Source organism: Ostrea edulis, chromosome 6 (genome assembly GCF_947568905.1).
Source record: "Ostrea edulis chromosome 6, xbOstEdul1.1, whole genome shotgun sequence".
NCBI classification, from domain to species: domain Eukaryota; kingdom Metazoa; phylum Mollusca; class Bivalvia; order Ostreida; family Ostreidae; genus Ostrea; species Ostrea edulis.
This window is the reverse complement of record NC_079169.1, coordinates 52740050-52760289: the sequence shown is the minus strand read 5'-3', so window position 1 is coordinate 52760289 and position 20240 is coordinate 52740050. Positions and strand designations below refer to the sequence as shown.

At 35.2% G+C, this 20240-nt stretch overlaps 1 protein-coding gene across 24 annotated transcripts in view; it reads left to right on the top strand.

Annotated features, from left to right (window-relative positions):
* The first annotated feature begins 3354 nt into the window (after positions 1-3354).
* Positions 3355-20240, top strand: part of LOC125648486 (zinc finger E-box-binding homeobox 1-like) — a 46043-nt gene continuing 29157 nt past the window's right edge. For 19 of the 24 annotated variants that reach the window (XM_048875613.2, XM_048875602.2, XM_048875609.2 and 16 more), the window contains exons 1-3: positions 3355-3489; positions 5014-6224; positions 6457-6725. In XM_048875613.2, coding sequence (XP_048731570.2) covers positions 3355-3489; positions 5014-6224; positions 6457-6725 — 1615 coding nt within the window. Of the gene's footprint in view, positions 3490-5013; positions 6225-6456; positions 6726-10940; positions 11015-12953; positions 13177-17042; positions 19302-19692; positions 20218-20240 lie in introns of those variants that run through there. The other 5 variants (XM_048875587.2, XM_048875594.2, XM_048875598.2 and 2 more) reach the window with 5 other exon arrangements.

Sequence of the window (20240 nt, the reverse complement as noted above, 5' to 3'; positions counted from 1 at the left end):
GTATCTTTCACTAATATGGAGACATCACCATTGCTGGTAAAGGCCTGCAAAATTTAGGTCTATGCTTGGCGCTTAGTTTTTGAACAGGGAGGGATCTTTATCGAGCCACACCTGCTGTGACACAGGGCCTCAGATTTTGCCTCTTACAACGAGCAAGGGGTCATGAGGCTCTATTCTAACCTGGATCCCATAAGAACAATAAAAGTCGATAGATCTATCCCGGGAAAATAAAATCAAAAGTATGGGGTTATTAACTTCAAATTTCTAATCATAATCATAAATTATGATTTTAGACATCTTCATATGAGTGAAAAGTTCTCGAGAGAGACATTAAACAAGATACAATCAATCTAATGATTTTATTCTAATTAACTTAATATCTAGGGTAAAAAATAAAGTAAATTTATTATATTTGTGCCATAAATTTGAAGTCATTAAAATGCGATTATTTTTCTGATTAATCAATTGAAAAGGTGTATCCGATTAATCCGATCATCGATTAATTTTTTTTCTCCGATTGTCCATCACTAATGGTTGATCAATTGGACATTTGTCATTATTGTTTAGAGAAAATGTGAGTTACACAAATGACCTTGGAGATGGTTGCTTAGAAACAAGTGATCAGACTGAATAATCCTAATGAAGTCTCAGTTATTTTCATAATGTTAACCTTTTTTAAGGAATTGATAATATATGTCAGATTAAAAATAAAATCTGCATTTACCAATGATATTTGAGTATATATTTTTTTCATTTGACTTCATGCAGTGATTTGATTACATGTTTCCTTTGGCACAATCCCTCTTATCTACTTAATAAGCATGCTCGTGCTACATGTGAGTCAACATCCGGTGTAAACAAAGGATAATCAGTTATTCACACCCATTAACTGTCCATCTCTAGTTTGAAATACAAATTAAGACCAGCATCAAATTTTTTAAGACAGGATCAAAACTTCCAAGAGAATTCATGTCCAAAATGATTATGGCCAGTATATGCACAGTTGTGAAGGGAACAAACATACCCATTTTAAAATCTCAGTACAACAGCTTAGTCTTACTTTTGCAAAACAAATGCTGCAATTTGAATGGGACCAGAAAATTCATACTTTGGTATCTTCCACCATTTTCATTGATTGGCTGCTTTTATACCCACTCGCTGGTCGTCAAGTGTCCAATTCCCAAGTACCTCGCTAAATGAACAAATGCCTAGCTGAATTAATACCTAATGTATTACTTTGCAAAATAAACATATGCTGTGTACAGGGTTATTTTCGTCTTTCTACACTCGTTGATTGTTTCACTCCGGTTTAAATTTGCCCAGACACAGTTGTGTGAAAGAGAGATATGAGGGGCAAAAAACAATTTCGTCCACTGACAATAAGGGGCGAAAATAAAACGGGGGCGAATATTTCCCTGTGTACAGTAAGTGCCTATATACAAATTAAAACCCATTGGGAAGTTTCTATCTAAATAAATGCCAAAGAACATCAGGGATTTTTTTAGGGTCTGTAGGGGGCCGAAATAAGGCCCCATTCCCAATGCTTAAAAGCAGGTATTTTCCACAATTTTCGCTTTGAAATTCCCAAATAATGAAAACAAATCAAGCAGGGTAGCCAAATTTTTCATAAATCTTCTTCACAGGCCCACAGATTACAATTTTTGCTTCAAAAGTCTTAAGTAAACCAAATTTTTTGGTCTCTGCTTATTTGAATGAAACCGTTGCGGTGGCCAAGAGGTTGGAGCTTTCGCCCCGCATGCGGAAGGCCGGGGTTCGAATGCTGGCCGCGACAGACCTAAGTCGTTGAAACAGGTAGTGACAGTTCCATCGCCAAATGCTCGGCATCAGGTGTGAATGTCACTGGTCCTCGGAGATGACCTTAAAAACGGATGACCCGTGTCACAATAGGTGTGGCACGCTAAAGAACCCTCGCTGCTCAATGGCCATAAGCGCCAAGCATAGGCCTAAATTTGAAGCCCTTCATCGGTCTTGGTGACGTCTCCACATGAGTGAAAAATTTTTGAGCGAGACGTTAAGCAAGATACAATCAATCAATCAATATTTGAATGATGTAAGCTTTGACCAAATTGAAAGTCATCAGGAGCCCCATTATACCTTAAAGCACTCTGATTTGGGTTTTTCCCTATTTCTTTGTATGAAACATTTTTCCCAATTTCAAGCAAGTGTCACTATTTTTCCCAATACGGGACTTTCGAGATACGGATCCACTAGACTTTTATCGCGCATTGAACGTCAATTGTAGGGCATGTCACTTCCGGATTACAATAACAACAAAGTGAACAAACATGGAATTCTTCAATTGCTATCAAATTCCTGCATTTAAATGCTATCTTTGAAAGAAAGGAATTACTACAACCATTTTATAGGAAAATGCATTTGATTGAAATATGGGAGTTGGCGAGAGAAATAAATCTAGGGAATATTTTGAGGATATCGGTAAAACCTCACGCCTTGCATCCAATGATACGCATCTAAATGCACCTTTTGCCCTCCATCTAATTTACACCCAGGTACTAGGCACCAATAGTGACTCGGATCGTCATCGTGGGATTGCTCATAGCTCTTTACGGACCGTGTGCTAGCTAAACACCATTTGTATCGATGTCATCTTTGCCCTACAATTGGTTATTATCACGTGACCATGGTGTGTAAACGTCAAATATAATCGGTCGTTCCGGCACATCCCGAAAGTTTTGTATTGGAAAGGCCCTGGCCCTTAAAATCAAGACCTTAAAAAATCCCTGTTACGTAGCTAAATAAATATCTATGGCCGTGGTGTCTGATTTCATGACAAGAATTCATAGACTTTCTGTCGGAATTCATTAATAATTACTCTGTAACTGGAAATGTTTGGTACTAATGACAATTTTTTTTTCAAGATGTCATTGTCAAAAATTGTTATGCATTTTACAACCTGTTTTGTGGATTGACCTGGAGGACTAGAAATATGTTTTGTGCTAAGTTTGAAGTCTGTCCTTGGGAGCCTAAGCTTTAGCAGTTAATCTGTATATTTCCAGGGAATTGAATTGCATTGTATTTGTACATCCTAGAGTGTCCTGTGGTTAAGTTGTGTACATAATATAATCAAATATACTAAAAGATAATTGTGACCTGAGGGGATGTTGAACAAGTTTGATGCAGCTTTCCTGCTTGAAAAACTGGATGCATAATGTCTAGAGGAAATGATTTTACATCTTTGTTGAAAAACCATGCCTATTTGCAAAAATGACTAATTTAGATCACATTCAATTTACAGGCATTGAATCATCTGCATATTAATCCTGTACTGATTTGAGAACCCTGAGTGACGGAAACAGAACTTTGAGAAACAAGATGTCGAGTCAGAATTACCACAAAGTTTACATGAATCATGTGCATTCCAGCACCCTGCTCTCTCAGCTGTCCACCATGTGGAAAAGTCAGACGCTCTGTGATGCCATAATTAAAACGGGGGCCGTGTCAACTCGCGTAAGTATAGAAAGAAGAGAGATATGTGTGGATAGAGAGAACTGATGAAGTAGGAGGGGAAATGATGTGGCAAGAATTTGCTAAATTAGCTTCTGTTACATGCTCGAGTTCCTTGTGAGATTTTTTAATAAGGAAGATGAATAGTTTATATTGGGCGATACAAACTTTTTAAAAATTCTTGGACCAGTCTTCTTTTAAATGAATGTGGCTGAGTGGCACACACACACACACACCATTTTTTTTTTTACTTGAAAGGAAAATGATGAGGTAACCACTTTTTATCAAAACATTTTTTTTTCAGTACACAGTTATACTAGAAAGGTACTAAAATGTATTCAGACCTACAAGTAAATAGTTATTCTTGTATTCTAAAACAAAAGCTGGATATGGATTGCTTTCTCATGCTTTTGTATCTGCATCAGATAGTGATGGGCCGATTGTCACCGATGATCGATTGTCTGTCGTTGGGAACTCTTCGATACTACTAATCGATTAAACAAATGTCGCCGACATCGCTGACAAAAATAAATACTGGGAAAACCTTTATTTTATTACCGCAAATCACAAGTACCAAGTTTTAAAGTATTGATGAATGTTTATAACAGCATAGGTATCCATGCACTGTTTATACTTTTTACCGCCATGATTGAATGTAGGGTCATTCTAATAACAGGAAATAAACAATATTGTGGGGTTTTACTATAACCAAAAAATACACAAAAACAGTACAGACAATTTGTGAACTTCATTATTAACAGGAATAGGAGTTCAATTTCTGGATAATTACTTTTCTTATCATGTAATTCCAAGAAAATTGATGCAAGGTGGGACTAATATCAGTGATATTTCCATTCAATATACTTAATGAGAAAAAATTAAAAATATAACAAAGAAGTGAAAATATTGGCTCTTATTTTCTACTTTATTTATAGAAAATGAAATAAACATTCATAAAACTTTTTCTTGGATGAAGTAAATCTTAATATGTTTAACTTTTTAATATTTATTTCGTTTAAGGAAAAAAAAAAAATTATAATCGATTTGGAGCAGCTGATTAATACCGATAATCGATTATGATTTTTTTTTGGTTTGATTGCCCATCACTAGCATCAGATATTATTAATATTAAAACTTTGAAAAAATTGTCCATCTACCATTTTTTATTTTTCTCAAACGGTCATTATGTTTTGGCACCGTTTTAGAATATGGTTGGGATTTTTTCAGGAATAATACTAAGTGTTATAGAGATTATATGTATTTGCTTTGATTTTATCCCCTGAATATGGGAAATATGTTAATTAGTCTGCATCATGTATTTTGAAGACCTTTGGCATTATGGTCATTTGAGGAGGAGCTATTTAAGATTTCATTTATTGATGTCTTGTGATATAATTTTATTTTATGTGAATGGAAACTTTAAATTAAAAAAAACAACTCTCTGTTGCTGTATGTTGAGGAATTATTAAATACATCATCAGTTTTGTGGGTGTTGAGGAATGATTACAATATGTTTCCTCGTTACAGGCTCACAGAGTTGTCCTGGTGGCGGCCTGTCCGATGTTACAAACGATGGAAAATGCCACATCGGGTTCACACCTGGAGGTCAGGCTGGCTTCGGACATCAGGCAGGAGTCGGTCAACACGTTTCTGCAATATCTGTATGAAGGCTACATGATTCTGACCGAGGACAATAGCAGTGATGTGGAAAAGATAGCCCGACTTCTTCAGGTGGACAGCGTCACTAAATGTTGTGCAGACTTTAACAAGTGTATGAATAAAGGTGCAGGAGCTCAGTTCAGGTACAGCTTTCATGATCAAACAGATTTTAAACACATGAGGGTGTCGGACTTGTTCAGAAAGCATGAAAGATCTGTAAAACGTCATGGTGACATGCACAGACCATCAAGCCCTGGGGTGAAGCGTCAGAGAATGCATAGCTCATCTAGTCCCAAAATTCATGATACAAGCAGTATGGCAGAAAGTTATGGTGCTACTTCAGATCCGTGGGATAGGGTTCCCAGGCTGGGGTCAGGATTTCAGGGTCCGGGAGTAGTCGACATTAGAGAAGATGGATTTGAATTGGTGCAAACAGAACCCCCAAAGAAAGATTCCACTGGCATTCAGGAACCAGTGAAGGTACAAACGAGCGTTTCTCTGTCTGTGTCTAGTCAGCACAACCATTCGTCAGATTTACGAGTCGTGAATGTCACAGGAGATTCTGGTCCCCCTCTCACTGAAAGGGTGGGGAAATCTTCACCGGCAGCCCCTCCACCACTGAGTGGGTCAAGTCGTGACCCGATTACCGTCAGTCCTCTAGCATTTCAAGACTCTCCTTCATCATCTTCATCTTCAAACGAGGTCAATCGCAGCATTGCACAACACGAGAAAGTTCAACAGAAGAAAGACCCAGAGAAACAGCTACAACCAAAGGTTCACATACCAGACTACTCGGATCCACAGTATACTAGCGAAATGATGAATTCCAGCACAGGACCTCGGGTTAGTGAGGACTCGGGCACATCCTACAGGGCTCCTTACCCCGTCGTTATGACGCAGATTCCCAGGCAACCAGCGCCCAAACCATTTGCCAGTGGCAGTGCCACGCAGTCGGTGTCCATGCCAGTATTTCCAGAAATTGCATCTTCTCCCTCATCTCAGAAATCACAGAGCACGCCCAGAGAGAGAAGCGAGAGCAGTGAGAGGCCTCCGTCCATCGGGAGGAGTGTGGATACTGGGTGGGTATCTACTAATGTACAATATACTAAACAGATCTATATATACAAGTTTTAGCAGAGGGATGTTGGAGGTAACATTAAAAAACATGATAAGAATAATTTTTAAAATGTATATATTCATAACAGAGATGATAGAATGAAAACTTCATCACGGAACTTTGAGCTGGCTGGAGTACAGGGACAGTTGCATGTATTTCTTAAAATACCAAATATCTTATTGTTTTTATTTCAGTCAAGATAAAAGCAATGATCAGCCAGATTTGAGCATCGTAAAGATAGAGACAGCCACTGAGAGAGACATGAGTAATTTAGAAATGTATATGGGGGATGAGGTATTTGGTCATGGACACCACTCAATTCGGAGTGAAGAAGATGACCCAGGGCCCAACTACAATGTGGAGGAACCGCCGGGCGAGTGGCCGAGAGAGGAGACTTCGAACGAGAGCAGCAATATCAGTGGAATGGACGGCAGCAGTAACTGGTACATGGGGCAGATGAAAGGTAGGGGACACGGAGTTTTGTCACTTGTCTGGAATGCACAAAGGTCACTGTTCAAAACGGAGTCCGTTGTTCAGACACTCAACGATGTCTTATTATAACCTTTTTTAAGAAGAAAAATTCATTTTGATAATTTGTTGATAAAATTTGTAAGGTTTTCTGTTGTGTGTGTAAAAATTTAAAGGAAAAAAATGCAAAGAATGATTTGACAAGTTTTATTAGAAATCGTGAACGAAAAAATAACTTTGGTAAGATTACAATATTAGCTTTACATTACATTTGAAGAAAAGAATAGTTAAAAAGAATGGCTGAATGATACTATAGAGCTTTGTACACTTGGTAGGGCTGGCCTTCGATTCTTTGTACCAATTCAGAACTCCAGATTTCAGTTTGGTTCAGTTCGAAATTTAGTATTTCATGAATTAAAAATGCTAAGCATGAAAGAGTGAACAAGTGATGGATCCATTCAATTTCTTGTATTACTAAATGAAACGGAGCATACATTGATTGAATATGTACAAACCATTGTACCAGCCTGTGAATGCAGTTTGAATGATCAAGAGAAAGTGTTTTTAAGAATGTCATGATCACTTTTGTAATATTAATTCAGCATAATGTCACTAAAATTATTTTTATAAAGTGGAATTATGGAGAATTACTGCACTTAGTGATGTTGATCCTCTCTAAACAAGAATGTTTCTATCAACCTTTCATCATAAATGCTTAAGAATATTTCTGTTTTGCCACTCTTGACTCTCATAAGATGAGCATTGAGGAGTGTACATTTACTGAGAAATTACAGTTTACATTCAGCTGATACTAAAAATGAGCTCTAGAAACCGAGGAAGAAATCACTGTGTTACTGTAATGGGGCTCTAGAAACTGAAGGCGATATTACAGCATTACTGTAAATGGGTTCTGGAAGCTGAGGAAGAAATTACTGTGTTATTGTAAAGGGGCTCTAGAAACCAAGAAAGAGATATGGATACTGACATTATTTCACTTTCCACATATTATTAGAACTGAAATTGTAATAAAAGGCAAATAACAATATCAAGTCTTTTGGTGAAGTAAAACACCTTATTTTCTAGGTTAGAAGGAAAGGTATAACATACTATGTTCTTTTTTTTCATGGATGAGAAAGTGTGATTGAATGAATTGGAGAAAAGAAAACACAAGTAATTGAATTAGAAATTGAACTGAATCTAAACCACCCCTTATCCTCCCAGCCCTGCCAGGTAATATTCCTCAGTCTGTGAAATTGAGGCTTTTGTTACTGGTGACCTTTGTGGAATCTTAAGCTCTGTATTCTCGACATTGTTTCAGCATTTAAAACAGAGTGCATTCAATCTTTGACTTGACAATATTTTTGTGCCGTGAAATTTTGCTGTAAACATTGTCTTTGATTATTTTTACACTAAAATTTTGATTTTTGACATGGTTAATTTTTTAAAAATTTCATTCATTATGGACTGATGTTTTACATTGTATGCTAGAAACACTGTCGGAGTATTCCTGTATGTTTTGATTTTGCTCAAACATGCCTCAAAACACTACAAATCACGATTTGAGAGAATTTAGTCTGATTATATTTTTCTGGAGGGAAAAGTTAATGCACATGATAAAGAGGATCGTATTAATGAACATGATGACTGGAACTCTCTCAAGTGTGGTTTATTGTTCTATGAATGTTAACAAACATTTGCACGTTTTTAATCTGAGGTATCTTGAGCTCTTTAAAATTTAACAAACATTAAGAGGTTTTAGGTCAAACTGTGTTCAGTTTGAATGAAATTCAGCAAGACATTCTGTTCATTTTAGAAATTGGGTGCATCATGTACATGATAGTATCAATGCAAAAGAAAGAAAAGCACATTTTGATCATGAGGAACCTCAACTATTATTGATAGCAGGGACATGCTCTGAAAATAATTGTCAATTAAATGCTTGTTTCAACCTAAATGTTGAGATTTATGAAAATTGAGAAAAAGTTCATAAAAAAAGGGAAAAGAAATTCAGCTCAAAGACAAATATTTTTAACATTTCCCTGCATTTTGAATATATGTCACATTTTATATGAATGTACATGTAGACATCTTCATTTCTACTTGAAGTAAATTAGACTAAGCATGAAAAAGAACATGGTCAATGAAACTATTGCTCTAACATATAATCAGGTAGGCAGTAACAGAAGTGATTTAAACGAAAATAAATATTGTTTACTATGGTTCAGAAACCTCGTTTTTTATTCAATGAAGATGTTTACATATTTATTTACGTGTTTTGAAATTTCTACACCATCCATTGCTCTTCCCAGTCTGTGTTTGCTTTTGGTTTTCTCTTTAGTTGTTTTTCCTTTGTTGTTAGGACAATCATTTCTGGTTAGGATTTCTGGTAGGAGTTATGGTTCTTTGTCCAATATTTCCTTTGATTGGGAGTTCCTTGTCTTTGTCTGTCTGTGTAGGGAATGCATAGGAGTAGGATGAACAAGCATCATTGCTATCAAACAGCAGAACATATGTTAGGTATAAAAGTAAGTCAGCACTTGTTTGTGATGATTGTTTCAGAGTCTTGGAATTCGGCTTTGTTGTGTTAGTTAAGGGAATTCCTTGGCCTCATCTTAACTTCTGTTATCCTGCCTATATTGGGTTGCTTGGGAGTCAGTCACTTGTCAGAAACTAGCATGGTCATTTGTTAACACACTCAGGAAAAGTGCCCGAATGATGCAGAGTGGCAGAGTGAGAGTCTTACTGTATTTTAAGTGTAATAATGTTAGGTCATGTGTGCTGGAAAATGAGGAGTTGCTTAATCTTTGCTCAGTAAAACCATTTACATATGAATTAGATTTAGATTTTTAAAAATAAATTTTAAAAAGTATACGGTGTATATCTACCCAACAATTGAAATCATAATAGGACTTAAAAACCATGGCTCAGGGTTATATATACATGTATATATCTGGGAATAGCATTGGATATGGTTGCAAGTCTTGAAAAGAATTTTCCGTTAGTGTTTGAAGTAACTTCAGACATGAAAACCACTTTCAAATAAAAACCTGAATGCACAGACAGCAACTTGTTAAGTCTAAAAATGAAACTTTGAACTCGTGAATTTTTAAACAACGACTGGAAAAAGAAGACAGAAGACTTGCAGCCCTATCAAAGGTAGGTTTTCATTCTCTTTTCTTTCTTTGTTTTTTTTTTTTATTATTATACATATTCCCCTTATCTGTTGTCATTTATCGTGCAACATAGAATTTCTTTTACCCACCTTCCTTCAGTTGGATGATGGTGGTTGTTAATTTATGATACTCTGGGATGGTTCTCAGACAGAAAGCTACCGGAGGAGACACTGTGATAAAAGTCGTCATGAGGAGAGAAAAATGTGGAAGGAATGGTCAGTTGGTTGACTCTTCCACCTTTTCGCCCTCACCTATGTGGAATAATGCAAACTTAATCGTAATCATCTTGCTTTGAAGAATCAAATGAAATCCCCAACATATCTGGAATTCTTCCTGCAGAACTGCAATATTCATTGTCGTTACATGTAAAGAACCCATAAAAAGTTGTGAATAATTCTGATTATAGAGTCTGTGTGTTGAAGGAATGGCATCAACAAGAATCCATTTTGAAACAACAGAGGAAGAGTTTTGGCATTTTTGATTGTTGTATAGGTTTACATTTGTAAGGTTCTATGTTGTATCTGGGGCCTGGTCCATGAGAGCTCATGGTGTGCAGAGGATTACATTAGTATATCATCTAGGCTTTGAGGACTTTTTTGATGATGAACACAAAGAATGTGGAAAATAATGTGAACAATAAAAGTTTTCTGAGCATTCATCAGAAAGACATGTTTCTTGCCACTGGGGAAACCTGTGTTGATACAATTTGTGGTCGTGTAAGGTTGATGATGAGACTGATGATAGCATATATTGTCATTCTAGTGTTGTATATTTACTATTGACAGTCAGATATACTGATTGTTTCCAATTCTATAATTGGAATGCATTGACAAGTTTAGAATTAACCTCGACATAGATGAAAAAGTGTCATCAAATAAAATTTGCGATACTGCTAAATAGCGATGTTTTTATTAAGAAGACACCGGAGAAAGATAAGTGTAAGTATTTCTATAAAATTATTGATTAACATTCGGAACCTGCTTCGTTTAACCACTAAAGATTTTTCTTTGTAAGGAAATCCTGATTTTTTTTAAAAGGTATCATAAATGATGAACTTAGCTGTCCGAACAAAGCAGGGATTTACCAGCCGGAAGATGCCACCAGACTTGGGGTATGTTAAAGTGTTGTCTTATTTCACATTAGAAAGGAATGACTGGGTATATAGCTGTGTCAATTTTGTTTGTGTTAGGCCAAAACAGTTTTCTGTTTATCTGATCAATCTTATTTTGAGCACCCACCCCATGGTATTATATCCTTCAAAAATGGAAAGTACAAGGTCATTCAGTGAAGGTCATTTGGAAAGAATGCAGTCTTCAGAAGCACACCAACTTTAGGGCAAATTCTTGTTTTCTAAATCGACAAAACTCGGCTACTGCCACTTGATGTGAAATGCGTAAGAAAGAAGAATGTATTTCTGTAGGAACCAATGCTTAAAAAATATTATGTATCCCGTTTGACCTTAGAAATTTTAAAAGGAGGGGAAAATTTTAGAAGATGCATTTCAAACTTTCATTCCTTCATGTTTTGCTTTCCCATAATTTAAGTGAGTGTGATGAGTGATCATGCATCCAGTGAAATGTTGCAATACAAAGGACACATTTAAAGTTGATAATGTCTATTTCTTTTAAAAAGTTTTTTGGTGCTAGTTTAACACCCAGTTGGGTGATATTTCAGTATTTAGAAGGTGATTTAGTAACAGTTAATTTTCATTTCATTAAATAGTTGTCAAAATTAATACAGTCTTTTATTAGTACGTTTGGGGAATTCCACTGAGGGGACAGGATTCACAGTCTAGGAAGGATTATTTTTCTCACATTTTATTTATATAGTTATTTGGTAGCTTTTGAGAAGATTTAAAACCATCATAGAACTCCAATGCAAAAACTAATTATTCAGTTGAAAAGAGAATACCCACAAATGGAAATACACTTATTTGTAAACTTAAAAAAAACCAAGGCCGACCCCCAGAAAGCTACATCAAAATGAAATTCGAAGACAACAATTCAAAATATTTTACTTTTACATGTAACGTAAATCATAGAAAATACATGATGTTATAATCAATGATACAACAGTTTGAGACAGAAAACTCCCATATGGCTGTCTCGCAGGGATAATGTTGGTGTCCCACTGGTGATCATATGAGATGAATATATCCCACTGTTCATATTGAAGTCCAGCATTGGAAATAAATTTTTACATCTGATAAAAAAAAATGTTTGAAAGTTTCGAGCTGTATAAGCACACCTGTATTTTGTAACTTATAAAAATGACAATAATTGCATTTTAGTTTCAAGTTTAACCCTACATGTAACATAACTCCACCCTCCTGTGACATCAAAAGATTTCGCAAAGTCAATGATTTGATAAGATTTATGCATGACAGGAACATAAATTTTGTTTGAGTCTTTTTCAATAGCTATTGTAAAAAATCTTGTTATTTAAATAATTTATTAATACTGCAACATCCTTATTTCATAATTTTTATTTGTTACTAAAATGTATTATTTGAAGAATCAACAATCAAATTAATTCTAGAGGGGTGGAATTACGTTAATAAGCTAATTACAAGACTGCAAACCTTTAGTAGATTGATCATATTGTACAAAAATAAAACACTATCTACCACTGCCAGAGCAATATTTTGATTTTAGACGTAAATCCTTTCTTTCATTACCACTGCATTACTGAGTATATTGAGTGGACGTATATTGCAGTATTGAATATTGCTCTTATTTATGGTGTTGATGTTAAAAGGTGACTTGTGTGTTGGTCACAGTGTATATCAAGAATTATAAACTGTGAAAGTTCAAAAGTTTATAATACTCACAAAACACAGGTCAATGTAAACTTAGAGATACAGGTAAATCTGACTTGTGTCCTGAAAGTGGTCATCCTTGTCAACAAATTTTGTACACTACTTATTACATGATTTTCATTTATCAACAAATCTTGTTCCCTCCAAAAGAAGTTTTCTAGAATAATTCATGAGCTTATTAGCCTTGTATTGGTTAATTTGATTACTTCAGTGTAAGAATTTATTTTTACAGTTGGTGCAGTTGGCCGCTTCTGTGCCTGTGTATATCAGCAGACATTATTATTTACAAGCCATGAATAAGATAAAAATCTCGGAGAAGACTGGGAAAATGGATGCCACACCATCAGCCCGGTTCCTACTGGGATTGTTCTACACTAGCAGCGATCTCCTGGCTGTGGAAAAAGACAACAAAAGGCTGAGTCACCTTGATCCAGTGATTCTTCAGGCCATAGAAGGTACAAATCTGCTGCAAATTTATATGGGTGACTCTTGAAAACTCGGGAAGTCTAAGGGACTACAATAAACCTCTTTGAGAGTTTGTGTTTTTGATAGTTTAAAAATCAGCAGATATTGACATTTACGGTAGCTGTATATAACTCCACTAGATATGCTGTATATTGATGGTAAAATTAATGATTTTGATTTCCTTGGGAATGAATGTGTTTAGGATGCATAAAAATACATTTTTGTAATGGCCAACTTCTTTCCAAATGGTAAGACACACCCCTAATACCCCCTACCCACCCTGTGTAGATTGCAGGGGTTATTAATTTTTTTCCCAGTTACATTCTACAGGCTTTCAAGCGGGCCCTTATTTTTCTTATTATTTTTTTTTTTACAACAGCCCTTATTTTCCTTATTTGAGCTTAAGAATCCTTAAAAAAGCCCTAATTTTTTGTTGAAATTCCTACATTTTCAAATTTTGAAAGTTTTAATAAATTTGACATAAAGTAAGTGTTGGAATTTATTAAATTTAGTCTTAGTATACTTTCATGTTGATTAAATGTACATCTCAGAAGACATCTTGATGGTATATATACTATATTCAGCATTGATTGTGAGTCATGGGAGTCCACCTGAATTATATCATGGTTTGTGCTGAATGCTGAATATGGCTGTTGATGACCACTGGTATGATCTTCTGAGTGGGTAATTAGTTTTTAGGTCACCTGAGTAAACTCAGGTAACCTATTGCAATTGGTTTTCGTCCATCGTCGTGCGTTAACAATTGAACATTTTTAACTTCTTCTTAATAACTACCAGTCCAATTCTTTTCAAATTTGGTATGAAGCATCATTGGGACAAGTGGGACTAAATTGTAAATTTCAAGACTCGAGCACCCCTGGGGCCCTAGGGGTGGGGCAAAAACTGCCCAAAATTGACCAATTTTCAAAAATCTTCTTCTCAAGAACCACACGCATGTAAGAAAAACTAAATGCATAGTGATGTAGAGCAGGAAGGCTTCTACCAAAAATGTAAATTTCATGATCCCCGGGGTAGGGGTTTTGACCCCAGGGCGGGGCAAATCTTGTTATGTAGTGTTTATGTGTAAAACACTTAAATTACATCTTCTTTAATGCTATTGATACTAAATTGAAAGTAAATAGATATTTGAAAAGAAGAGGTAGTCCTTTAACAAAATTGTAAATTTTTATTATTCCAGGGGTAGAGGTTTTGGTATCAGGGTGGGGCCAAAATGATCAGTTATTAAGTGTGTGAATAGACATTTTTAACTTCTTGATAACTATCATTCCAATTCTTTTCAAATTTGGTATGAAACATCTCTGGAACAAGGGGAATATAAATTGTAAATGTTAGGATTCCTGGGGCCTTAGGGGCAGGGCAAAAACTGCCCAAAAATGACAAATTTTCAAAAATCTTCTTCTCAAGAACCACACACATGTAAGAAAAACTAAATGCATAGTGATGTAGAGCAGGAAGACCTCTACCAAACTTGTAAATTTCATGATCCCCGGGGTAGGGGTTATGACCCCAGGACAGGGCCTAACTTGTTAGATAGTGTTTATGTGTAAAGCACTTAAATAATATTTTCTTTAGTGCTTTTGATACTAAATTGAAACTAAATGGATAGAGCAGGTAGTATTTTACCAAAATTGTAAATTTGATTTTCCCCAGAGTAAGGGTTTGACCCCAGGGTGGGGCCAAACTTAGTATATAGTATTTATGTGTAAGATTGCTGATACTGTATAAAATCTAAATACATACTTAGGAATAGCAAAAAAGGATGTACAAAAAATGGTGAATTTCACAACCCAGGGTTATGACTGTAAGATGAGTCCAAATTAGTCATATCTTTTGATGTTTTAATGCTAATACACCTTTTATTTAAAGCCTTTCATCAGTGTATGCTCTTTTGAGGGCAGTCAAGTTTTAAGAACACATTAGAATTTAGCTTAGATATTTAGAACAGGAAATTTTTTCTAGATTTCATAGCCCATAGAAGTATTGATACTTTCTCACTAGTATTCAGGTGACCGATAAGGCCTGTGGGCCTCTTGTTGTATTATTGCTCTTGCAAATGGTGAGTAAAACATTTTCTATCCTATTGATTTGTATATCTAACTCTTATTTTTGTCTAAAAAGCCCTTAAAATCCTTTTTTAAAAAAGGGGGAAAAGACCCTTATTCTTTGATAATTTTGCCATTAAAATGGCCCTTATTTTTTTCTAAATGTCACTTGAAAGCCTGATTCTACTGAATTTGCAATTTTTATGTAAAGAAAGTAAATGGTGCAGTTTTCCATTTCAAAATTATTGTACATATCTCCAACTTTCTATTCATAACCTTTTTCTGTGATTTACATCTTACATTTTATTTTGCCTGAAATATGGAGATATAATCTCAATAATTTTTTCTTCCTTTCCTAATGGGCTATTCGATTGACTAGTCTCAAAATTAGTGTTGTATCTCATAGTAATTATCTAACTTTAAAATTTTAATTCAGTAAAATTGGTAATTGCAGCTAATCACTTAGCAGGCCAATTAATCATACACACAAACATACACGCATGGTTTAGAAACTAAATTGTTAAGTTTTTGGTTTTTTTTGTTTTTGTTTTTGTTTTTGGTTGTTTTTTTTTATATATATATATATATATATATATATATAATATTGCCATCTCGGTGAATGTTCACGAGGTCCTAGTTACATTATGTGACCTACAGCTTGTTTAAAGGGACTGGTTCACGATTTTTGATAAAAATATTTTTCATTTTTGATGTTAAACATTAGAAATATAACTCATTTAATGTTGACAGCCAAAATTTTGACCTTCTGAATGCAAGAATGAAAGCAATATTTTAGCCTTAAATATGTGTTATGTAAACAAAGACTTGAGTCTTCATGTAAACGAACAAATAAGTGAAATATTGATTTTGTAATATGCATCTTAATTTTGCATAGTCACAAATTTTAACTTTTAGATGACACATTTCACCCCAAAAATGCTTGAAATGTGAAAGATATAATAATACTTAGATCGATATCCATTTCTTTTGAAAATTTCGTAAACAATAGCATACCGCAATCTTTGTTTACAAAACAAAGAAACTCTCTAAAATGAGCTTCTGTGATGATGTATAACCTTAATTATCATGTGAAATCTTTCAAACACATTAGACAGTAGAATTTGATCATTAAAAGTGAAAAACAAAATTTTGGGTAAAATCGTGAATCAGTCCCTTTAAACAATTCTTAACATTTTTAGGAATCGAGAGTAGATATAAAAGGATTAAATAATGTAGGACTTAAATTCTACCTTGAGAGATCAAAGTTCAAGTCATCAAGAGTCACCTGTATGTACGCTATTCACACATATACTGGTATCATCAGAATCTGTTTTATAATTATGTGACATGTATATACACATGTAACACTTCAAGGAACAACTGTGATTAGTAAATCAGTAGTGTGGTTGCTTTGTACACTATGATATAAGGGAGTGATTGTATTATATTTTTTACGTGTTTGGCATGAAAAGTTACAACTATCTGTCGGTTGAAATATTAATATTTGATAACTTAGATCCGTCATCATACATTTTGTGCCTCAGATAGTGGCAGACTCCTCCCTACTTTGTCATTAGATATGCTGTATTGACATCGATTTGGCACGGCAGAATATGAGTGGAATATTCCTAATGCCATGTCACTTACAGACAAGGCATTGTAACCGATCAAAGAGGTTTTAAGTAGTGTATAGAGTTTTTTTTTTTTTTTTTAAATGTTGCATGTAAGATTTATTTCATTGATGTATTAGACCACCTTTTAATCATTCAAGAACTATTTTAACTTTTTAACAGAGTTCTGTGTTCTGAACTCGGAGAGCACCTTGGGGAAAGTGAGAGCGGCCATAGCCAATAAAATATCAGCCAACAAAATCTGGAATGAAAGAAAACGGTTACGTCACCTGGAGAAAGAGAAGGTGATATTATATCCTCCATACAGTGATCAGCAAGATGTGGAATCAAAGGACAGTGGAGCATCACATGGAGAAAATAGAGGGGGCCATCCTAATCTCTAAGCAACTGCAGACAGATTTAATGAAACATTACTGTAGAATAAAGTTTTATTTTAAATCAAATGTGAAAACTGGTTTGAAATGAGTTGTGATTTGTAGAACAAGATAGTTATATTTACTAGAAATTTGAGGTAATTCCAAAGCAAATGCGCTGCGTGTCATGATTATGTTTGGACCCTGTCAATGTCAAATAAAGCATTTATTTAAAAGGGTCACACCTCTTTTAAATGTTGGGTCAGCTATGATGAAATGGCCTACATTAGGAAGGTTTTTTTTTTTATACTACAGGCAGATATTGTGACAATCATCAGTAGTCGCCTCTGAGATTCTGCAATATTTGCTGAAATAGAGGTGTTTTGTGCTTGTTGTCATCAAATTATTATCATCTGTACCAGGAATTGATTATTCTAAAGTTTGACAGAAAATGATGGTAACCTCGAAAATTCTTGTATTTGAAGTGTGTAACTCAGGTTCATTGAAAAATGATTAGGAGTTGTTAAATGGGTAGTTTGAAACTGGATTAGTTTTGTTTTCCTAGCCTTCATTTAAAATACTTATGATTGTTGAATGGATATAATTTGAAATTGGTTTAGTTTTATTATGTGTAGTAGTGAACAGTTTTGTTTTTCCTTTCCTTTCTTCGTTTCACTCAACTCTCTTGGCCTGTTTGTTAATAAAATGAAATTTCAAATCTATAAAAGAGCAGGCTACTCTCTTTCCCAGGTGATGGAAATATTGGTGTTCCCTCCTTACCAGTAGTTCATGTAGAAACCATAGAAGGCTGTCTCTCTGTAGCCACAAACTCCTCCACTGAACAACTGGAAACATTTACCTGTGTGTTCTGTTCCGCTTCTTACCCTACGCGCAATGACCTCAAGAAACACGTGGTGTTCAGTCACAATAACCCTAGGGAAACGTACCTTTACTACTGTGATTTTTGTGGCAGAGGATTCAAATCCAAAGAAGGTTTCAACATCCACAGAAGGATGTTCCATACAGAGACAGATAAGTTCCCACAATGTACTATCTGCGGAAAACGCTTCCATTGTGCAGCGTCTTTGAAGACGCACCTGTTTACTCACTCGGATCAAAAGAGATTTAAATGTCTTAAATGTCAGAAGATGTTTAAGCATAAGAGAAATTGGAGAACTCATTCTTGCAGAAGTTAATGATTTTAACTGATATGGAAGGTACCGTATATTTGTTTGTCGGTAGGAACTGTGGATCTGTCTCTTCCAGAGTAGTGAGTTTAAGCCGCATTAAAATCTTTCTGTTCAAGAGCAGTATGTTATTTATGTTAAATAACTTGGCTGTAAACAAACTTGGATGATGACAATAAATACACATTGAATCATTGAAAATGCACTTCTTTCATCTTTGTTGATACTGTTTAGAAGTTGGAATAAAGTATGAAAAGTTTCAAATTAGTTGACTTGTATATTTGAAAGGATCAAAAGTGGACTGGGACGGAGGTGTCAGCGATGGTCACAAAGCATGAGTATAGTACAAATGCTATTTTCTATAGTTATACGAATTGAACAACCACCATCTTATATTCTCCTTTAATTTCTTTTAGGTTCAGTGCAGTTGTTAACTGATGTATCGCAATTCCATGCCCTTCAACACCAGAATTACCTCTCGGCCTCGGTTGGATTCGAAGCATATCGCAATAGAAAAATTCTATCTGGAAAGAATCCTCGTCAGTGCGATGCGTGCGGAAAATTCTTTGGGTCACATTCCAGTTTGCATCGACACAAACAAATGTACCACTCCAACAAAGAGCTACCTCAGTGTAACCTTTGTGGAAAGCGTTTCTCCAGTTTGTCCAATCTGGGGGTCCACAAAATTTCCCACACTAATGCCAGGCCTTTCAAGTGTAATATTTGTTTTAAGACTTATAAGTATAAACACGATCTAAAAAACCACCGATGCAAAGTTCAAGAACAGAAGTAAAACGACACAAATTTGTATATAGGAAAGATGTATTCTATAATAATGTAGAGCTTTGTTTTGTGTGATGAATAAAATTTATATTTTGTTCTATTTTCTTTGCTTTTTGGAGGCTGACTTGTAAAAATGTTTTGACTGTTGGAGAGTGTTTTTTTTGCATCATCTATACATTGAGTGCAGTCAGTAAAGAGTATCTCATTTTTCATTCCTTGGAATACATCTCTCATCTCTGCAAAATGGAAGAAGTATTTGGTATTTGGTGATGCTATGAAAGTGGTTTAGGTTTCAGTGTTAGCTAGAAGTAAGGGTTTTACCATGAGGTGTAGACTCTGGATGTTCATATAGGCTGCCATATCTGTATATATTCAATGTTCCCATATCTTGCAGTGATGAAATTGATTCGGTGAAGGTTCTGGGTTATGCATTGTTACATATGATAGTGTTCTGAGACAAGGTATTCATAATCGGTCCTTTGCTTGCAGGTCAAGCAAATGAGAACATTGAGGATATTATGGAAGTGAATGAAACGTCAAACAAAGGGTTGTCATCACAGGAGCTTGGTAATAGCATCTGGGTAGCAGACGGTCTGTCTTATCAAAGCGAGAGGTCTGTCGTCTCTAGTCTATACAAACATTCCTGCAACATCTGCCATGAATCCTTCGGCTCTTCCTCCAGTCTATGGAGACATAAAAGGATGAAACATTCCCAAAAGAAGTTGCCCCAGTGTCCATACTGTGACAAGAAGTTTACTGACTTGCACAATTTGAAGACACATGAAATTTCTCATACCAATGAAAGACAGTATGTGTGCGTGACATGTAACAAAGCCTACAAATATAAACAGGACCTCAAAAACCACAATTGTAGAGCTTTAAACTGAAACACTTGTGTGTGAACTTTGTTATGGTGCTTTCATTTCTAAGCAATGGATTTATTTCATATCAAAACCTAAGATAATATTTATGTGTGTGAAAAGTCTATGTTTAATAAAAGGATGGGAACTTTTTGTTTTATTTCATGCAGTCCCTTT